Source organism: Geotrypetes seraphini, chromosome 7 (genome assembly GCF_902459505.1).
Source record: "Geotrypetes seraphini chromosome 7, aGeoSer1.1, whole genome shotgun sequence".
NCBI classification, from domain to species: domain Eukaryota; kingdom Metazoa; phylum Chordata; class Amphibia; order Gymnophiona; family Dermophiidae; genus Geotrypetes; species Geotrypetes seraphini.
In genome coordinates, this window is record NC_047090.1 from 99,164,630 (window position 1) to 99,187,425 (window position 22,796).

At 42.5% G+C, this 22,796-nt stretch overlaps 1 protein-coding gene across 2 annotated transcripts in view; it reads left to right on the plus strand.

The window, feature by feature from the left end:
- ZFYVE26 (zinc finger FYVE-type containing 26) overlaps positions 1–22,796 on the plus strand; it is a 244,083-nt gene that overhangs the window by 193,017 nt on the left and 28,270 nt on the right. The window contains exons 33-34 of one of the 2 annotated variants that reach the window (XM_033951453.1): positions 6,216–6,425; positions 18,630–18,848. In XM_033951453.1, coding sequence (XP_033807344.1) covers positions 6,216–6,425; positions 18,630–18,848 — 429 coding nt within the window. The remainder of the gene's footprint in view (positions 1–6,215; positions 6,426–18,629; positions 18,849–22,796) is intronic. The other variant, XM_033951454.1, reaches the window with a different exon arrangement.

Below are 22,796 nucleotides of genomic sequence, written 5' to 3' on the forward strand. Positions count from 1 at the left end.
TCAATACCCCATCATATGTAAAGCTTGACGGCGCATCAGTAATTCCAGAAGATGAGAGCCATAAAATATGGGTCTTGGAAACATTCAAACTGAGACAATTTTTAGTCATCCATGTGTTGATTACACCCATATAGGAAGACAGCATTTGAAAACCCTGAATATGATCAGAGGGGAACTCAAAAACTGTATATTGTCTGCATATATGCAATATTCAATCCCTAATTCTGACAATATTTTACGGATTGGAGCCCTAAATAAATTAAATAGACTAGCTGAAAGTGACGATCCCTGAGGACCCCATAGTTTAACCCCCCAAAATCTGAGTATTCATTTCTTCTCGATACACAAAAGCTCCTATTTTCAAGGAATGAAGAAAACCACTTATAAACAGTACCTGAGATCCCTAGAGTATGCAATCTTTCCAAAAACACTAAAGAGTTCACTGTTTCAAAGGCTCCAACATCATCAAGAGACACTGGTAGAAAGTGTTTCCCCTTATCAAATCCCATACAGATCTTCTCACAAAGAAAGAGTAATAACAATTTTGTGTTGTAATCTTTACGAAATCCAAACTTAATTTAGGTTTATTAGAAGCCAAGAAAACAATCAGTTGAACTGCTAAATGACCAAGGGTTAAAAAGGGGTACTAAGGCCATAGTGGAGAGATTAAATAAATTATTTGCTTTGGTCTTCACTGAGGAAGATGTGGGGGAGATAACCAGTGCCAGAAATGATATTCAGTGCTGATGATTCAGAAACTGCCCTACTACATCTTCAAGTGTTAGAGATTTGTTTCATTTTTTTCTAATATTTGAATGTTTATTTTAATAACAGCAAAATACAATACAAAACAGTCAAACTCAAATATCCATACCAAACAGAATACCACATACAGGTAACCATAGGGTCTTCCACAATGCAAATTATATACTGTAACTCTTTAGTACATGACTTAAAAACTCAAAACACCTCATCCCACTCCCAGAAACCCTCTTCCTCCCCTCCCCATGGAAACATCCACCCCTCCCCCTGAAGATAGGCCAGAGAGTAAAAGGAAATAACCAATGCACAGCTCAGAGAAAAATTAAAGTACAGGGATGTCCTCAAGATAACCTGCTCAGACAGGCACTGTGTCAATTCCTTCTGTCCAGGAAATGTAAGGAGACCAAATTTTTTTAAAAGACCCCCATGCAATTTCTACGCAGAACTGTTAACTTAGACATATTTTATATATATAATTTACTTTGTTGCACCACCTCCATTGGTAGAAGGTCCTCTGACTTCCAACCGACAGCTAATAATATGTGTCACTGTCATCACCACAGTAATCCATTTGCGATATCGTAACCACAAGGTCTGTGGGGCTACATTTAGTAAATAACATTCAACAGACTTAAGAACAGGAAAACCCAAGACCTCTAAAATGAAACCCACCACCCGAGACCAATATGCTTGCACTGTAGGACAAAGACACCAAATATGTATAAAGGAACCTTGAACCCCACATTTTCTCCAACACAGATCTGTACCCCTACTAAACATTGCTTTCAATTGCAAAGGTGTATAATACCATTGATATAGCATCTTGTATCCATTTCCACCATATTGCTAGAAATAGACTCACGAAGCAAAGAGCCCAAGTGGCATTCCCACGCTTTATCCTCATAAGTTTTACCCAGATTGCGCTCCCATGCTGCTTTATGTTTAGCAATTGGGATAGAATATAAGATAGCAGTATAAATGCGAGTAATCGTCCCCTTTCCCGAACCCTGCAGGAATGCCTGTTCAGGAAGGTGGGTGACTGACTCATTTCCTGAATCATTCTCTGAAAGAAAGCTCTTAATTGCCTGTAATGAAAAAGGTCTTGAGCTATTAAACCATACTCAGATTCTAAATAAGAAAGGAAACCAATTCCCTTTCCATCATCAACTGACCTAGAAACATAGAAACAAAGAAAATGACAGCAGAAAAGGGCCACGGCCTATCAAGTCTGCCCACTCTAATGACCCACCCCCCCTAATTTCTTCCTTGAAGAGATCCCACATGCTTATCCCATTTTTTCATTTGTAACCCCTGGTTTGCCCAAATGAGAAATACCTTATCAATTTCGCCCAGGACACAGAGATTTGTTTCAGTTTGACAAATTGGAAGAGTAGCAAATCACCTGGCCTGGTTGGTATACATACCAAAGTATTGATAGAATTTTAAAAATGAACTTGAAGAGCTATTAGTATTTTTTCTTTAAAATTCAGCATGGTACCAGAGGGATGGAAGGTAGTCAATATAATGCTAATGTTTAAAAAGGTTTCCAGAGGTGATCTGGGAAACTATAGACCAGTGAGTCTGACATCGGTGCCAGGCAAAATAGTAGAGACTATTATTAAGAACAAAATTACAGAGCATGGATTTAGTCGAGGGAAATCTTGTCTCACCAATCTACTATATTTCTTTAAAGGGGTGAATAAACTATAGATAAATGTGAGACAGTCGATTGTGTATTTGGACTTTTAATTAACATTTAACAAAGTACTTTATGAAAGACTTCTGAGGAAATTAGAGCATCTTCGGATAGGAGGTAATGTCCTATTATGGATTAAGAACTGGTTAAAAGATAGAAACACAGAGTAGGGTTAAATAGTCAATAAGCTCGATGGAGAAGGGTATATAGTGGGGCTCCTCAGGGGTCTATGCTGGGACTGCTGCTTTTTAACATATTTATCAATGATCTAGAGATGGGAATAACTAATGAGAGAATAATTTGCTGATGACACAAAGCTCTTCAAGAGGACCTTGTGAGACGGGGAGACTGGGCATCAAAATGGCAGATGATATTTAATTTGAGAGAATGCAATGTGATGCATGTGGGAAAAAGGAACCTGAATACAGCTGTGTGATGCAAGATTCCACCTTAGAAGTCATTGCCCAGGAAAAGGATCTAGGTATCTTAGTTGAGGATATGCTGAAACTCTCAGCTCAGTGTGTGGGAGCTGCTAAGAAAGCAAATAGAATGTTAGAAATTATCAGGAAAGGAATGGAAAACATAGATAAAAATGTTATATTGACCTTGTATTGCTCCATGGGCGATACAAAGGCATTATAACATTTGCCATGGGCAATACAAGTAGTAGATCTAAAACAAACTGGAGAAGATATTTCTTCATTCAACGTGCAATTAAATTCTGGAAATCATTGCCAGAGAATGTGGTCAAGGCAATTAGTTTAGCAGTGTTTAAAAATGGTTTGGATAATTTCCTAAAACAAAGGTCCATAAGCATTATTAAGATGGACTTGAGGATATCCACTTCTTATTCCTTGGATAAGCAGCTTATAATATGTTTGTTGTTTTTAATTTACTTTTCCAATTAACATATCTCCAACCTTTGGAGATATGCAGAAATCATAGAAATAATTTTTTAGTACAATAAAGAAAAAGAATACAGTAGAATCTCAGTTAACTGGTATTCAACTAACCGGCACTCTCAACCAACTGGCAAAAAAATAAAAAGTCTCCCGCACACCTCAGACAATGTCCAAAGTTGTGCTCCTGACCCAACAACCCGCCCTCCCTCCAGCCCCAGAGGCATCAGTGGCAGCCACAAATCTTCCTCTCTCCCTCATGCTCCTGAAGCATCGTGGCAGCCACAAAATCTCCCTCCCTTCCTGAAGCAACAGCAGGCAGTCCTGACAAACCCCTTCCCCTCATTCCCCTGAAGCAGCAGAGCCAGTCTGACAACCCTCCCTCCTTCCATTCTCCAAAGCAACAGAGCCAGTCTGACACCCCATCCCTCCCCCACACACACTTATACACTCCCTCCCTCTTTTCCCCAAAGCTTCAGAGCCGGTCTGACAATCCCCTTCCCTCACTCACTCACTCACCTGAAGCAGCAGCGACAGCCAGTAAGCAGAGGAAGCACCGGTAAACGGCCTTTCCTCTGCTGTGTCACTTCCTCTACTCATCAGCAAAGGGTGGGGGTGTTGTCAGACAGCTCTTCTGCTTCAGGAAGCAGAAGGGGGGGGGGGAGTTGTCAGGACTGGCTCCAAGATAAAAGAAGGAAATATATTAAACCTAAGAGATGTTCCACTTCAAAACCTTCCTACACCATCCCATACAGTGACGATATGGTTCCTACACAATTACAGGCAGTCCCCAAGTTAAGAACGGGTTCTGTTTTTAAACCATTCTTAAGTTGAATTTGTATGTAGCTCAGATCCTGTACGTACACAGTAAATCAAAACATTAAAGAACATTAAATAAACAGTCCTCAAAATAAAGAACTGTAGTTTAAATAGAAAGAAGAGATAGGAGGTTTACACTTACTTTTGTTCTTCATCTGTCCCACTGTTCCCTCTCCACTACCACGTCCAACATTTCTCCCTCTCATCTCTCTCTTCCTCATGCATCTGTACCTTATGCTTCTCCCACTACCATGTTCAATATTTCCCTTCTTGTGCCCAACCAATCTCCTCTTTCTTAATTTCTCCATGTGCACCATCCCTCTTTCCCTCTCACTTAGACTCACATTCCCAATTCTCCTTTTCTATTCCCCCTCCCACCTCAGCATCTTTCCCTCACTCCCTCCATTCTTCCATCCATTGTTGCTCTCTGAGTAACTATTTCCAAAGAAGATTCCAGAAAAGATGTTAAATTCATATTTTCCATACCCTGATGAATAGGGTAGTTAACGCTCCTAGGATTCGCTATATACTGAGCCCTTGTTATTGGTGTCTGTGAATCAGATGGGATCATCAAAGTTTCCACAAAATACCATTTAACTATATCTGCTGAGGAAATAAGCGAGACTTTGAAAAGTTCAAAAGTCGTAATTTATGCCTTTTAATTTGATTTTCCAGAAGCTACAACTTCCACAGGGTATCTTTATTTGAGATAGTTTCACAACTCTCCAAAGACTGAATTTTTGATTTTTATCATTTCTAGTTCGGTAGCACAGTGGTCAATAGTTGAGCTTGTACAATGACTGCTTCTGTAAGAACAGATATATATTTCATATGTTCATTAAATACCTGCTTTAAAGAGGAGTTAATACCCTGCAAAGTGTTCCAAAGTGCTTCTAATGTCACTACAGCAGACTTTTTCCACAATTGCCTCAGATGAAACACAAACGGGTCTCTGAGCTTTAAACAAATCACTTGCAATTCCCCCCAAAAGACCCTTACTGCTGCTTGTTTACTCTGGGCCTCCTCCCAGCTCAGCATTCTCAAGAGGTAAAACACCCCCAGTAGCTTCAGACAACTGCTGTGGAACCAGTTCAGCTCCTGTTTCACTTTCCTTTGCCCCTGAACTGCTTCTTGGTCGAGGCAGTGCTGCTTGTATGACTGGTCTCAGAGAAGCCCCGTCAACACTGCTTCTTGACATCTTTATGGCAGACTGGGACAAGAGGGGGACAGCCCATCCGGGACAGCAGAAGCCCATGCTCTCTGAAGAGTTATCTGCCTCATCGTAGGTGTAGAAGAAGCAGCCAGGGAAGGCTCTCTAACTTTCCCTCATCTTTTGCCTATAATCAACAGACAAAAAAACCAATAGGCTTCAACATTTAGGATGGTAAGAGCCTCAGCAGATCACAACCTCCTACAGAGACACCATCTAGCAGCATATAATATGTTTTACTCTTTGGGATCTTGCCAGGTACTTATGACCTGGGTCGGCCACTGTTAAAAACAGGATTCTGGGCTTGATGGAACTTCAGTATGTCAACTCTTATTAGAGAATGACATATCCCCATCCCCGCAGATAACTGCAGGAAACCATCCTGTGTCATTCTTTAGTGTATATCTCAACCTCAGTCCTACACCAGCATTCTTCAGTGCAAGGTTTGAGGATCAGTGGTGGTTCCCATTCATAATCTGATTCTTCCCTCTCTCCTTAAAGAATGACACAGGTTACCTAGTTTTGGAGGTGGAGAAATGGCCTATTTTATAAAGATATACAAGTACTTATGTAGCTCTCTAAAATATTTGAGGTAAACCTATGGTAACTGGCTAGATTGAAGTCACAGGCGTAAATAGTAATTCTACCCAAACTCCACCCCAGAATATTCCTCTATATGGGTTGCATAAATATACGCACCTTGTTGGCACTGCATGTATTTTTACATTTGTACAACCTGGGGTGTTTATAAAATTACTTCCTTGGTGTTTGCTTTTCCTTTGTGTCTATGTAATCTTTGTTTTTGATGTGTTCTTGATGTCTGAATTAGGTTTCCACAAAGACTGGACTCGACCCTAGTGGTGTGTGGCATGCCTGGGGACTGGCTTGCCTCAAAGTAGATGATTTGGCAGGCGCTCGAAGCAAGCTTAGCAGATGTCTTAGGATTCCTTATGATCTGAATCAGCTAAATCAGGGTTCAAGGATGCTCCAGGATGTGATCCAGTATCTGGAGTCTGCATTAAAACCCATCCTGCCTGTGGTAAGATGATGTGTAAGAGTTTCTAGCTGTTTCTGATTGTTGCAATGCTTTGGTTGGTGGTTGTTTGAAAATCAAATAAAAAGTTAAAATTGAAAAGAAGGCAGTCAAGATTCATGAGGACAATGAAAAGACAAGCACTATCCATGAAGCGCAGACTTAGACATTTGGAGCACTTATGGAATAAAACAGGTAGGGTGGTTATTTGAGAGCATTGAAGAGAAGGGAGTTCATGAGTATAAGAAAGCATTGAAGGATAAGAGGAAGAAATATTATTCAGCTTTGTTAGGAAATTCTAATTTAGACTCTTAAGAAGTTGTTTCATTTAGTACACAAAATGTTTGCTGTTAGTAAACTTATGCAACCATCTCAGGATTGTCTACCATCTGCACCTCAGGATTGTCCACCATCTGAATTAGCTCATTAATTTTGTTCTAAGGTGAGCAATTTAAGGGCACCTTATACCAACACTTTCCAATCTGGAAATTAGATTCAGATTTTTAACTTTTTTTACCTGGCACATTTGAGTTGGAGTAAATTTGAGCACCCTGATTGGTTGCTGTTTAAAAGACTTTATGCTAAATTTGTCCACTCATCTAGTTTTTCAGATCCTTTTTGTCCAAGTTGTATAAAGTGGCCTTTCATGTCTGGGTGGTGCTTTTTGATTGGTCAAAGTACATGTTAGAGCAAGATCTCTTTATTGTAGAAAAAGGACATACACTTCTCCCTCTGTATTCACGGTTTCAGCAATCGCAGTTTCGATTATTTGTGGTTTTTAGCTTGCTGGCTCCTCCCCCCCCCCAAATTTCATCACTGATTCCAAGCATTTACAGAGAAAATCGTGGATTCCCAGCACTTTCTTCACCATGTTTTGCCTCTCCTTCAGGACCAGGCCAAGTCTCCCACCATGTTATTCGCGATTTCACCATATTCATGATGGTTTTAATAGAAAACAGCGAATAACATATGAAAAAATTATTTGCGGTTTTTCTTTATTCACGGGTCTGTTAATCCCCTATCACAGCAAATACGGAGAAGTGTATTGTTACATCGATAAAAAAGACCATAAGGAGATAATTAGTTAAGTTACTAACTACTGGCCTATTTCTTATATTTCTTTTCCTGTTAAATTGTCAGAAAGGCTGGTGTACTTTCAGCTTCTAGACTATGTGGAACATTTTAGTTTATTACACTATCCACAAACTGGTTTTAGGTCCTTGCACAGTACAGAAACAGTATTAGCCTCATTGTTGGATCATCAGAACCACTTATAAATATCTTCAACAGTTCTCTGTCTTCATCGACCAGAAAATAACAAATATTTCAATTGCTCCTTCTATCACCCAAAGGGGTTAAATACTAGAGAATGACACAGTCCCCGTCTCCGCGAGCTCATCCCCATCACAGTCCTGTCCCCGTGAGCTCCGTCCCTGTCATGGCCCCGTCCCTGCAAATCATTTGATCCCATCCACACAAGCCTCAAATAGTTTTATACTGAACTTATTTTATTAAAGTAAAAAAAGAAACAATATTCTGTACAATTGTCATTTTATAAATCAAAGTTCTGGCTGCTGAACTAGAGAAAGAGATGTTCAGCTGGCAGGGCTTTGTTTATAAATGTTTCCCCACTCTCTCTCTTCTCCATTTCCCTTCAGTGTCTTCTCCCCACTCTCTTCCCCATTTCCCTTCAGTGTCTTCTCCCCACTGTCTCTTCCCCATTTCCCTTCAGTGTCTATTCCTCTCCACCCCCCTCCCTCTCTCCACCCCCCTTCAGCACCCTTTGCGCGGTCCGAGCATCTCCCTCCCTTCCCCTTATCTTCATTTTTAAGAAAATATATATTTTATTTAAAAAAAACCTTAAATTATAATATAAAAGTCAATCAAACACCAAAAAAACACCTAAACACAGTATCACAGACAAGATAGCAGAGGGTCATATAGAATACAATTGACGTATCATAATTCTTTAGTACATGGCAAGAAACACACTACCCCAACTCCCCACCCCCCTTCCCTCCAAACATCCCCCCACCCCCTGCAGCTTAACAAAAATTACAAGGTGGTACAAGAAAAACAACGCGAAGAAAACTCAAAGAATCCAGAGAGGAGCTGAAATCCCCAAATAAACTATTCAAGTAGGTTGTGCATCAGCAGACTCTTTCAAAGAAATAAATCCTTCCCCTTAGGCAATTTTGAATTTTTTTTTCTACAAGCAGCCGGAGCTGCGTGTGGCTTCCGGAAAGTTCTCCTCTGATGAAACTGGAAATTGTGTCAGAGGAGGACTTTCCACACGCATCACGTGGCTCTGGCTGCTTGTAGAAAAAAAATTCTAAATTGCCTGAAGGTAAGGGGAAAGGAGGAAGGAAGATGCCCGATGGCGACAGGAGACCGCACGCACTCCCTCCCTTAACTGCGGAGACAAGGCCATTCACCTCTCCATGGAGCGGTGAATGGCCTTCTCACCGTACCCGCGGTGATCATTTTTTTCCCACAGCAACAACACACCCCACTTGTTAGGCAAGAGAGCTTACAAATATCCAGCTTTGGCTTCTCTAATTGCTGCCTCCTTTTTATATAAAATGTAGCTTGTTTGTTTACTGCTATTTTTCTTTCTGTTACTTTTCAAAATAAAAACCAAAACAGCACATTTTTTCTTTTACTTATCCTTTTAATGCAGTATCTCTAGCATGCCTCGACGGGACCCGTTTCATCCACAAGGGCTAGAGTTGATCTGCACCCCAAATGAGTGAGGACGCTGAAATAGAGCTCTTTTATGAACCCTGTTGTTTTGGTTTTATTTTGAAAAGTAACAGAAAGAAAGCCAGCAGTAAACAAACAAGCTACATTTTATATAAAAAGGTGGCAATTAGAGGAGCCAAAGCTGGATGGTTATACATATTGATTTAAACAGCTTTGTAAGCCCTCTTGCCTTCCTTTACTTGAACCCTAACAAGTAGGGTGTGTTGTTGCTATGGTTGTTTCCAGTTTGCCCCACTTCATCATCTTCTGCGTCCTTTTAGTGACCATGTTTTCCCCCACCATTTTGGCGGGTTACCCTCGGGTAGTCACGGCTAGCCGCGGGTAACAGCCACTGTGTCAATCTCTACTAAATACAAGTGCATATTCAAGTCACTATTCATCTTGACATCAAGACGGAACCGTACTACATAAGATTCCAGAAAAAGGTGAAAACTCGCCACTTCGAAAACATAAACCATGTTGATGATTAGCACTGAAGTACCTCATCCAGATCTCTCATTGCTATGCCCTATTTACCAACCCCTGCTCTAAATGGATCCTCACCTTTATCCCACAGTTCTCCTAGTTCCTATATTTTCTTCTTTCTATTGCAATGTGTCTAGTGGCCATGAATGTTAGGATATTGTATCTTAACTAGCAATTTGCTTACAGAAAACTGTCTGTCATGGTTTCAACTCCACCTCCTTTCCAGGTTGCTACTTCTGCCCCCCCCCCCCTCAGTTTTTCTGCAAGCAAATTGCTCTGGGATAAAAGTGGCATGGAATCAGACTCCTAGTCAGTGCTCTGGGAAGCAGAAGTGTTTCTGATCTTCGGTTTTATTATTTTCAGATATTTTTTTCTCAGTGTTGTTTGGAGGCCCGGTACCCAGAGGTTTATACCGTATTTTCGCGGATATAACGCGCACCCGTGTAAAACGCGCACACGGGTATAGCGCGCAGAAATCACGATGACATGTACAAAAACTTTTGTATACCGCGCTCACGGGTATACCGCGCATGATGCCCGACGCTCCTTTCGCCCGCCCTGACTTTCCGTGCGCTGTCCCGACTCTCCGTTCACCCCCCCTGACTTCCGTGCACTGCCCTGACTTTCCATGCACTGTCCCGACTCTCCGTTCACCCCCCCTGACTTTCCGTGCACTGTCCTCCCTTGAAGTCCTGTCCCCCCATGAAGGTCTGTCCCCATCCTGAAAGCCTGATGCCCCCCCCCCCGACATCCGATACATCCCCCCCCCGGCAGGACCACTCGCACCCTCACCCCGAAGGACCGCCGACTCCCCAACAATATCGGGCCAGGAGGGAGCCCAAACCCTCCTGGCCACGGCGACCCCCTAACCCCCCCCCGCACTACATTACGGGCAGGAGGGATCCCAGGCCCTCCTGCCCTCGACGCAAACCCCTCTCCCCCCCAACGACCGCCCCCCCCAAGAACCTCCGACCGCCCCCCCAGCCGCCCCGCGCCCCCCCTGGCCGCCCCCCCCGGCCCCCCCACCCCCCTTCCCCGTACCTTTGGTAGTTGGCCGGACAGACGGGAGCCAAACCCGCCTGTCCGGCAGGCAGCCAACGAAGGAATGAGGCCGGATTGGCCCATCCGTCCTAAAGCTCCGCCTACTGGTGGGGCCTAAGGCGCGTGGGCCAATCAGAATAGGCCCTGGAGCCTTAGGTCCCACCTGGGGGCGCGGCCTGAGACACATGGTCGGGTTGGGCCCATGTGCCTCAGGCCGCGCCCCCAGGTGGGACCTAAGGCTCCAGGGCCTATTCTGATTGGCCCACGCGCCTTAGGCCCCACCAGTAGGCGGAGCTTTAGGAGGGATGGGCCAACCCGGCCTCATTCCTTCGTCGGCTGCCGGACAGGTGGGTTTGGCTCCCGTCTGTCCGGCCAACTACCAAAGGTACGGGGAAGGGGGGTGGGGGGGTCGTGGGGGTCGGCCAGGGGGGTCGCGGGTCGGCTGGGGGGGCGGTCGGATGTTCTTGGGGGGGCGGTCGTTGGGGGGGGGGGGGGGGGGTTTGCTTCGAGGGCAGGAGGGCCTGGGATCCCTCCTGCCCGTAATGTAGTGCGGGGTGGGGTTAGGGGGTCGCCGTGGCCAGGAGGGTTTGGGCTCCCTTCTGGCCCGATATTGTCGGGAAGTCGGCGGTCCTTCGGGGTGGGGGTGCGAGTGGTCCTGCCGGGGGGGGGATGTATCGGACGTCGGGGAGTCGGCCGGGCAAGAGGGCTTGGGCTCCCTCTTGCTCCGATCGTGGATGCGGGTGCGGGTGGGAGCGCGTGCGAGCGGTCGTTCGGGGTGGGGGTGCGAGCGGTCCTGCTGGGGGGGTGAATCGGGCGTCGGGCGGGGTGGGAACTATGTTTAAAAACTTTTGTATACCGCGCTCAGGCATATAACGCGCGAGGGGTATGCGCGGTAGGTAAAAACGCTTATAACGCGCGCGTTATATCCGCGAAAATACGGTACTTGTTGGGACCTTTGGGAGAAAATTCAGACCTAATCTAATCTAATGTGCGTCACACAAACCTAAACAGGCTCTAGGCAACTTGTAAGAGAAGAAGGGTAGAAGGTCAAGGGGGGGGCAGGGGAAGAGAAGGGGGTGGAGGGGAAGGAGAGCCTAGTCATACTAAGTAAAAGAACATGTGCAAGGGTGGTCTTGTAGAGTTTGATTGTCAAAGAGTAGAGTTTTCAGTTTCTTCCAGAAATGGGTGTGCTTGGTTTCTGTTCTTATTAGTTCATTCCAAATCTTGACTCATAGGAAGGTGAACATGGATTGAAAAATTATTCTGTACTTGCGTTTTTTTGTCGAGGGTAGGTTTAATTGTATCCTGTTAAGAATTCTGTGAGAGGTGGACCATGCATTTGAGAAGAGATTGATAAGAGGGGTGGGAGAGTTGCCATAGATTATGTGATGTATGACACACGTTGCTTTGAATTTTATTCGGGATGCGATGGGTAGCCAGTGGAGTTGTTTACGGTAGGTTGAGATAGTCATATTTTTTCAGGCCCAAAATGAATCTTAATGCAGTGTTTTGAATAATCTGCATTTTGTGGATTAGGGTGGTGTTGATTCCCATATAGGCAGAATTACAGTAATCTAGTTGGGACAGTATCATCCTCTGGACTATGAGGGTAAAATGATGTTGATGGAAATATGGCCTGATGAGCCTTCAAGTTCAAGTTTCAAGTTTATTAAAAATTTGATAAAACGCTAATCATAAATTCTAAGCGTTTTACAGTAAAAAATTTTAAAAGGGGTCCAGTTAACAAACTATTAATGACATAACTTTACTTACATGAGACAATAGGATAGTGGGGAGAAATACAATTTAAAAGAAAGAGAGAACAATTAAGGATAATAACATGGGGAAAGGGAAAAATCAATTTTAGTATAGAAAATGAGCTTGGAAAGTCCCATAGATCAATTAACAGTCATATGCATCTTTAAATAAGAAGCTTTTGAGGCCACCCTTGAATTTATCTAAATTCTGTTCAGACCTTAAATATGATGGTAGCCTTAGTTGTTTCATGGTGTAGTAGGTTTTTTTTTTCTAAGGTTGGATATTTGAGGTTCCATGGTTAAGGTAGAGTCTAGGATGCAGCCTAGGATTTTAGAGGTTTTATTTACCATGAGGGTGTTGTCAGATTGGAGAGTGATGCTTGTTGGTACTGTTTTTGTTGAGAGCTGTGGAAGTAGAGAGCTTTGGTTTTAGAGGCATTTAGCTTTAGTTTTTGAGTTGTAGCTCAGGTTTGGATTTTTCTATGTTGCCTGAGATTTTCTTGGGGGTGTTTGCTTGGTTTTCTGCCGCTGGTATGAGAAGTAGGATGTAATCTGCGAATGACAATATGCTCTCGTCTTCAAATTGGATGTCCCCGAGTGAGATCATGAACAGGTTGAATAAAATGGGAGAAAGTGGGGAGCCCTGCGGAACTCCCTGTACGGCAGAGGTCTTCTGCTAGCAGGATCAGCTCTTGAGGATGCCTAGCAAGTCAGCCTGCTTTTATATTTATTGAGCTAAGGTGCCATCTCCTGCTTAGCTGCTCGCACCCCTGATTTTATCAGGCGCTTGAGTGCAGGCTGTGTAGGTTCCTTCTTGGCTTGGCCAAGACTAACAGTGAGCCAGCTGTGTGATCCTTCCTCCCTTTTATGGCACAGTTTTCAGGGGGTTGAGGCTAAATCTGACTGGCAGCCAGAAGACCAGATTTGTCCTGTAAATCTGTAATGCAAATTTCTTCTCCATTGATTCCAACTGCAATCTTGTGCTGAAACAGGCACCACATGGCATAGTGAGAAAGGCTATTGAAGTCTATGGGGGAACCCGGGAGAGGGAGTCTCTAAAATTTGGGCCCCAGAGCCTAGGATCTCACCTCTAAAACCCCTTTCCCTGTGGTTTTTTTCCCCCCCCCTTCAGTAATGTGTTCACAGGCTGGTTTTGGTGCAGTTTTTCTGGTGGTGGCCATATTTTTTTACTCTAGTCTTTATCTGCCTTAAAATCCCTCAATTGTATTCCAAATCATCTGTGATGGACTCCTCAGACCTTTTTATCCCTATATCATGCCAGGTTTGCGCTGGATGGCCAGCCGAGGAGCATCCATGACTCGCATGCGATGGATGCTCAGCCTCCTCCTCCAGGGCTGGGGATTCATAGGAGATGCATTCCCAGGGGAAGAGATACTTTCCAGGACCTTCCGAATGTGTATAGGCCAAGCGCAGTCATGTGGGTGAAATGGAGTCCAGGAGGACCGGCAGGGGGTCCTTGCTGGGGTCTTCAAGATCCCTGGTATAAGGCTTCACTACAGAATTTGAGTGTCTTATGTAGAATGCCCCTCTGAACTGCTTAGGGTCCTCAGCGTCTGTTAACAGCACACCGGTGATGGTGGAGCAGGGGTTCTCCCCTCAGCATGTGCCCTGACCAGACAAGAATGCAGACCTTGGACCAGGAGGTTCAGTCTGGCATTCACTGGGAGGATGTAAAGTCTGATTCCATGCCATTTTTATCCCAGAACGAAGTTTCTCTGGGAGAGTCTGCTTCTAAGTCTGGGTGTCATTATAGACAATACGTTGAAACCTTCCGCCCAATGTGTGGTGGCAGCCAAAAAGATGCTAGGAATTATTAAAAAAGGGATGGTTAACAAGACTAAGAATGTTATAATGCCTCTGTATCACTCCATGGTGTGATCTCACCTGGAGTATTGTATTCAGCTCTGGTCTCCTTATCTCAAGATAGATATAGCGGCACTAGAAAAGGTTCCAAGAAGAGCAACCAAGATGATAAAGGAGAAGGAACTCCTCATATGAGGAAAGTCTAAAAAGGTTAGGCCTCTTCAGCTTGGAAAAGAGACTGCTGAGGGGCGATATGATTGAAGTCTACAAAATTCTGAGTAGAACGGGTACAAGTGGATCAATTTTTCACTCCGTAAAGATACTAAAGCAATTCTGGGAGTTTTACCAAGCCAAACAAATTTAGAAAGTAATGAATTTAACTTTTTATAAAAAGAACCCTGAAAAAACACTGATGTCATACTCATTTGAAAACAAACCACAGGCAACATCATCATTTTAACCGTTTGAACTCTCCCCCACCAAGACAAATGTAACGGATTCCATTGATCACATAATTCTGATATCTTTTTTAGCAAAAGCTTTTCATTCTCCTGTATCATCTAGCGTGTTTTTGATCCAAATTCCTAAGTATTTTAAACCATCATTTTTCCATACGAACGAGAATGTATCAAACATACTTTTTGTACAATGTATATTTAATGGAAGAATTTCAGATTTGCTCCAATTTATTTTATACCCTGAGAATTTTCCAAAATTTCCTATCAATTTTAGCAGGCAATTACAATTAAGGAGGCTGGGGTAAATTTCCCAAACTTTTATAGGTACCACCAAGCCTATATTTTACGTCAAGGTATGTATTGGGTCCTCCCTGAGCTCATTGAATACACACCAGATTGGCTATATTTAGAATGGCGACTCATGTCTCCTTTATATCTTAGTTATGTTCTTAGTATTAAGATGCCCAGAGTATATAAGGAAAATAGAATTCTGATGGACACTTGGAGAACCTTAAGATTTGTTAATAACTTAACTATTATTCCTATCAACAAATCAATCCATTTGGCTAAACCCCAAGATCCAAATTGGCGATTTTATGATCATCTGGAGGCATTGGATAATTGCAGGAATACGGACTTTAAATGATGTTATTTTAAATGGAAAACTGCTTGATTTTACACAATTGCAACATAAATTTGGGCTTAATAAATCACAATATTTTTGATGGTTGCAATTGAAGCAGGCCATTCAGGTTGGGTTCCCTGAATGGCAAAGTCTTAATACTCAATTTAGTTTGGAATTCTGATGCTTTCAGGTAGATTTTCTGGGTCACCAGGCTGCGCAGTGGTATAAAACTATTACTGATTTGGTAAAAAAAATACCTAAAAATGGTCTTAGGGATATTTGGAGTATTGAGATTAAGCATCAGATTTCAGCTTCTCAATGGCCACAAATTTGGTCTTGGAGGATAAGATGTACAAGGTCTGCATCTATGAGACAAACATGGTTTTTTTTGTTGCATAGAGCATTTTGGACCCCAGTTAGGTTACAGAAGTTGAATAGTTCCAAGTCAAATAGATGCTGGCATTGTAATCTTAACATAGGGACTTTAGATCATCTTTTATTTTATTGTCCCTATATTTTAGCCTTTTGGAATTCTATCTGGGATCAAGTAAACTGTTTACTGGAAAATCATGTAGCACTCTCTTATGATACGATTCTATTTGGAACAGCTATGAGAAAAAAGAGTCGGATATCATCAGTTAACAATAAACTTTTATTAATCATGACCGGAGTCGCTATTCAACATATCACCAATAATTGGAAGGATTGCAGTAGGCTTAATTTCAACTTTTGGTGGAACTCATTATGTCATATGTTCAAAATGGAAAGATCATTAGCTGTACAGAATGGTAGTTATAAGACATTTATTAAAATATAAGGGCCAATGACATCTTTTTGTGATGATTAGACACCAATTACTCTATTTTATTGGAATATACACCATAAATAATAAAGAGGGGGATGGGGGTTATTTTATTGTGTTTACTGGAAAATCATGTAGCACTCTCTTATGATACGATTCTATTTGGAACAGCTATGAGAAAAAAGAGTCGGATATCATCAGTTAACAATAAACTTTTATTAATCATGACCGGAGTCGCTATTCAACATATCACCAATAATTGGAAGGATTGCAGTAGGCTTAATTTCAACTTTTGGTGGAACTCATTATGTCATATGTTCAAAATGGAAAGATCATTAGCTGTACAGAATGGTAGTTATAAGACATTTATTAAAATATGAGGGCCAATGACATCTTTTTGTGATGATTAGACACCAATTACTCTATTTTATTGGAATATACACCATAAATAATAAAGAGGGGGATGGGGGTTATTTTATTGTGTAAAATATAATAATGGAGATGGGGTGGGGTATAGGGTTATATATATACCTTTTGTTGTTATTCTTATCAGATATACAAGTGATGTTTTCATGTATATGTATGGTTTAATTTGTGCACTTGTTGAGAGATTAAAAATGAATAAAGACGAAGAAAAAAAAAATTTCACTCTGTCAAAAATTACAAATGCTAGGGGACACTCAATGAAGTTAACAGGGAAACACTTTTATAACCAATAGGGGGAAATATTTTTTCATTCAGAGAATAGTTAAGCTCTGGAATGCATTGCCAGAAGTTGTGGTAAGAGCAGATAGCATAGATGGTTTTAAGAAAGGTTTGGACAATTTCCTGGAGGAATTGTCCATAGTCTGTTATTGAGACAGACATGGGGGAAGCCACTGCTTGCCCTAGATTGATAGCATGGAATGTTGTTACTCTTTGGAGTTTTGCCAGGTACTAGTGACCTGGATTGGCCACTGTGAAGATGAGCTACTGGGCTAGATGGACCATTGGTCTGACCCAGTAAGGCTATTCTTATGTTTGCAGGAGGGCAGCAGTCAAGAGGTGATAGCAAACATGGTTCATGGGGAAGACCTCACGGTGCACTGGCTGTTCAAGGCCTCTGCACTTTCGAGCAATATTTCCACCTCGCTGCAAGAGTTAAAGCTTGGACATTCCTCCAGCTTCCCCTTCTCAATGCTCAGTTATGAGCAATTCTGTGGCTCCAACATCTTTTTTTTTCTCACTCTTCCGCTTCTAGGCATCACTAAGCTGGTCACTGACTGCTACAAGTTACCAGAGGGATCCCTTTGAGTGGCTAAAACTATGGCCAAGCTGTATCTGATGGCATCAGAGTAGAGGATGAAACAGGGACAAATTTTTCCCTGTCCTTGCAGGAACTCATTTTTCCATCCCATACTGGCAAGTTGTTTTCCTCTCCCACCCTCTGGAAGCTTAAATCCATTAAATCATATTTGGGCAACTCTGCACTCAGAATCCTGGTACAATCCCTCATACTGAGTCAACTCGACTACTGTAACATCGCCTATTTAGCAATCTCCCAAAAGAATATGTGACGCTTACAATTAATGCAAAACGCTGCGGTCAGACTTATCTTCGGTCTAAAGAAATTTGATCACGTGACACCATACTACAAACAGCTACACTGGCTGCCGTTAGAAGCTCGTGTAAAGTTTAAGTTCGCCTGCCTCTGCTTTAAAGTTCTTTACGGTCTAGCCCCTAAATACATAACTGACCTCTTCTCCTTCTCAGCCAACAGACACAAGAGAAGCTCCCACTTGCACTTCGTTTCTCCCCCGGTTAGAGGTTGCAAACTAAAAAAACACTATGAACACCTTCTCCCACATCAAGCAGCTTTATAGGGTACTCGCCCACCACTTACGAGGTATTCAGGAAGCGCCTCAAAACTCACCTGTTCCTGAAGTATCTAGACAGCTGACCCGTTCCTCTCTTTCCCCTCTATAACGGTTCTCTTGCCCTATCCCCCTCTTGTTTTCCCATCCCTTAAGTTCTCTCAACTTGTACTTCATTAATCTTTTGTAAACCGCATAGAACTTAACGGTACTGCGGTATATAAACTGTTATTATTATTATTCCCCATTCCTGCAAACGCTGTGCTCATCTGCACCAGCCTCAAACACTTAAAAAACATAAGTGTTCAAGGCTTGTGTGGTTAAGGCTGAGCTTACAGGAATTGGGGTTGAGACAGCAACAGAACTCGCGGGGATGGGGAAATTGAGTTCCTGCGGGGACAGGAACAAATTTGTCCCCTATTCCACAGCTTAACTAGTCTGAGTGAAAAAATATCTTAGCCGCAACTCACCTCCAGGCATGCTTATGCCTACTGCAGGTAACCAGTAGCGCAAAATAGCATTGCATTCATTCATTTGCCTACACACATTCTGACAATTGTATAACAAACCATCTTCATGACTTTTAAAATTATCCACTAAACTTGCCCTCTTAACTTTCCAGAAGGATGATAGCTACTTTGCCACACTGAAGGAACTGGAAGCTTTACTGAACACCCAAAGTTTGTGGTCTGGGATAGTGCCAGAAGGAAAGATCCAGAATAATGTCTACTATAAAGAGTGCTTGTTTTACTTGCATACATATGGCACCAATCTAGCAGTCATTGCATTTTACATGAGGCAGGACTGCAGGAAGGAGGCGCTGTTGCATTTGTTGAATAAGGTAAGACGTTTGTAGAAAGATGCTGAATGGGGGGAAAATAAGCTTTGGTTTTGCAGCCATAATGATCTATAATATATCTTGAAAAAAAAAAACCCCCATAATGCACAACTTAGATTTGCAAAATCACTCACCGTGAGATACTGGTACTTGTAGTGGGATATATCTTTTGATGGGTCCTATGAAAATAAGTGCATTGAGCCTTGTGTTGTAACATAAATAAATTTAAAACTCGTGCAAATGGGGCCCTGCATTGTTTTGACTGGTGAAGAAAATTGACAGAGGATGCAGCAGGTAAATGCAGCCCACTGATTTTTCTGACTGGAGAGAACTACATGGGATGGGAGGGTTGTCTTTTCCCACCCTATCTCCCTTTTCAAACTCTTCTTCCTGCCAGCAACTAACTTACCAAGCTTGGGATCCACTGAATTAGCTCATCTAAGAGAGTCCCTCCTAAACATTTGGGCTCTAGGCACATGCCTAATTTGCCTATTCCTTAATCTTTTCCTGTCGTAATAAATTTTATGTTACGCTGGTTCCGATCGTAATTATTTTAGCAAAGTTTTGTATTTTTCACCGTTATCATTTACGGCTATTGTAAACATAATGTAAATAAGTCATAAGTCTGTAAATTCAAATATTTTGTGTTCCTGGATCTTTATTAGCCAATACAGACTGTTTATCCACTGTCTATGTCATTTTTGGAATATCCCGTCATCCGGGACACACGATAGGAAAAGGTTAATCCTGCCCTGCTTGTAGTTACACTCTATGAACTAGTTAATGGTACTTGGTGTACGGTGTGTACTGTCCTATGTGTTCAAATGATTCTTTAATAAAGCGAAATATCACTGCTGCCTAATTCTGAATAGCAGCTGCAAGTTTGTTGCTTCGCTAGCTTTAAGGATTGCAGGTGGTATATGAAAAATTAAATTAAGCTGGTATGATATGGAATTACTCGTTCTTTCCATGTAAAGTTCTTCTGATGTCCATAAACAGAGCCTGAGTTGCTTTTGCTAATAAAATTTTCAGGGAAAGATGCCTGAGCAAGTATCCATGTGATATTTCTAGAATGTGTTATAGTGAGAGAGTGCTTTTAAAGTTCCTTGTTCTCTCTATATAAAGATTGCTTTCAAAGTAAATCTCGGCAGTACACTGCCTCTAAACCTGTTTCCCCAAACAAAACTCTAATATTGGAATCAAAGAAAATGTAGATTACACTTCCCCCTCATTATTCACAATTTCTTCTTATTCGTTGACTGACTTTCCTCTAACCCCCCCCCCTGCAGATATGGAGGGGGGGGAGTGTATAAGCCTTGTGCTGACTCCAGGTTCACTGATTTCAGGCTTCCAAGATTGCCACTTAAGCACTTTTTAAATACCTGATTTATATTGACTAGTCTCTTGTCCTCGGATAAAGTGATTGCTTTTAATAGGCTACAGAATACTGTGAGATGCTATCTGTCAGTGTAGATATAATGTAAGGAATTCTTATAAATCAAGCACACATGAAGTTTCTCAATGATACAGTAAACTATTGGTTTGTCTAGTACAGGAGTCGGCGACCTTTTAAAGCACAGAGCCATTTTGTCCTAAATATTTGACCCAAGATTTATAAAGAGCCACAATGGGTAGAGAAGGGGGTTTGAGATACAATTTTTAATGTGATATGAGTATATTTGCATTTAACACAAAAACAAAACTTCAAGTACTTACAGAAAATAAAACCAATTTAATGACTTTTGTCACTGTATTTCCATACAATTGTTTCATGTCCATTTCTCCCTCTCCCCATGCACTCTCTCTCCCTCCCCTCCACCCTATATCCATATATCCCTCTCTCCCCATGCACCATCTCTTTCCCTCTACCTGTATGTCCATTTCTCCCTCTGTCATCACTCCTGCAACATATTTCCTTCAGCCCAACCCTACTCACAAATATTATGCTCTTTCTTGATTCAATGAGTCAGAAGTGATTCCTACAGCTGCCTGCCGCTAACCCAGAAGCCTCTGCTGCATCCTGCCCGGGTAGAAACAGGAAGTTCTGACAGAGGGCGGGGCGCAGCAGAAGAGAAGCTTCTGGGTTAGTGCAGGCAGCTGTAGGAATCTCTGCCGTTAACCCGTTGAAGCAAAAGAAGAGCCACAGCAACGTGGTGAAAGAGATGCATGCGACTCATGAGCCAAGGTTGTTGACCCCTGGTCTAGTACTTTCTTAGGGAGAAATTCTAGAAATTGCATCTAAACTTAGACACCAGTAGGTGTTCTACCAACATAAGTTAATTAACAAACACCGTTTAAAACATCAAAAAACCGTGATATTAAAACGCCTACTGGCACCTAAATAATGCACGCAGGAATAATGCCTACATAGGTGACCTAATTCCACTATGGGCATGGCTAATTCAGAAAGTGGCATTAGGCGGCCTAAAGCAGTGTTTCTGAACTTCTTCAAGCCAAGTACCCAGTAAGCCTAAGAAATACCAACCGAGTACCCCCGCTCAAGCTCCGCCCCACCCCCATAATAATAGTACTAATTGTAATGCAATTTCTTCCATCCATTTTTCATATACACACAATATAATCTTATTAATACATAATGGTAACTACAAAGCACACTATGTGCACAGAAAATGTTAATTATCATTTATATTTGGGGGGGTTTCAAAGAGGTCAAGGGAGATGACAAATAGACAAATATAGAGCAAAATATAGATAGCAGATATAAATTCACAAAACTAACACATTTTGATCACAAAATTAAAAATAAAATTATTTTTCCTACCTTTGATGTTTGGTGATTTTATGAGTTTCTGGTTGCATTTCCAGTATTTCTTTCTTTCTGCCTCCTTCACGCTTCCTCTCCTCCGGACCCCATTCCCTTCCCCAACCAACATCTCTCTCTCTCTCTATCTATCTCTATATCTCTATCTCTCTCTCTCTGTCTATCTCTATCTCTATCTATCTATCACTCTATCTCTATCTATCCAACATTTCTCCCTCATCCCCTAGATCATGTGCATTTTTCACCACTGCCCACCAACCCTCTCTAACACAATGCCACATTTCTTCCTCCATCACTATGTCCAACATTCCTCTCCCTTGCATCCCCCTTCAATCTGCCCTCTTTATCACCATATCCAACATTTCTTCCTCTCATCCTTCTATTCCCCATGCATCTCTACCTCACTCCTCTCTCTCTGCCCAATTTTCCTTTCAGCATGTGCACCATCTCTCACTCATACACTCATGCCCATCAGTTCTCCCTTTTTATTCCTTCCCTCTTACGTCCCAAGTTAGTGCCCCCATCTTCATGCCCCTTCCCTTCCTTCTGTGTTGAGTTCATGTCCCCTTCCCCCCTGTAAGCTAACCCATCCACAGAAGCCGCAGGTTCTGCTGGGGATCCCTGCCTGTTCCACGCTGAAACCGCTGGCAGCGGGGATCCCTACCTGTCTGCCCGTCCGCTGCACCACTCCCCAACTCCGAAGCCGACCCTGCCACCTCTCCAGAGCCAACATGCTTCAGCAGCATCCAGCAGCAACTCCACGCAGGGATGGGCCAGGGCACGTGCAGCGACTCACATGCACATGGCTGGCCCACAAGGCAACGATTAGAATAGCTTCCTAGTTAGATCCTCCTTCCTAGTTAGCTTCTTGGGAAATTCCTTGCATTCCAGGATCTTCTTTATCTGTGGTCTGACAATATGAAATCAACAAAAAACAAGGGATAATCGCAAACTTCAAACGTGATTACAGGTCACTCGTCTTAAAATATGTGATGGCAGTGATCGATGCAAGCACGGAATCCTGCCCCTGAGCTGCTGATCTCGTGAGAAAAATGACGGTGCTCAACTCTCTTCACATGGTACTCCGATTAAGCGCATGCTCTATTTAAGCGCACATGGCAAACCGGTCCGAGGGGCTTGCACTTAAGTGGTGTCGACTGCAGTTTTGT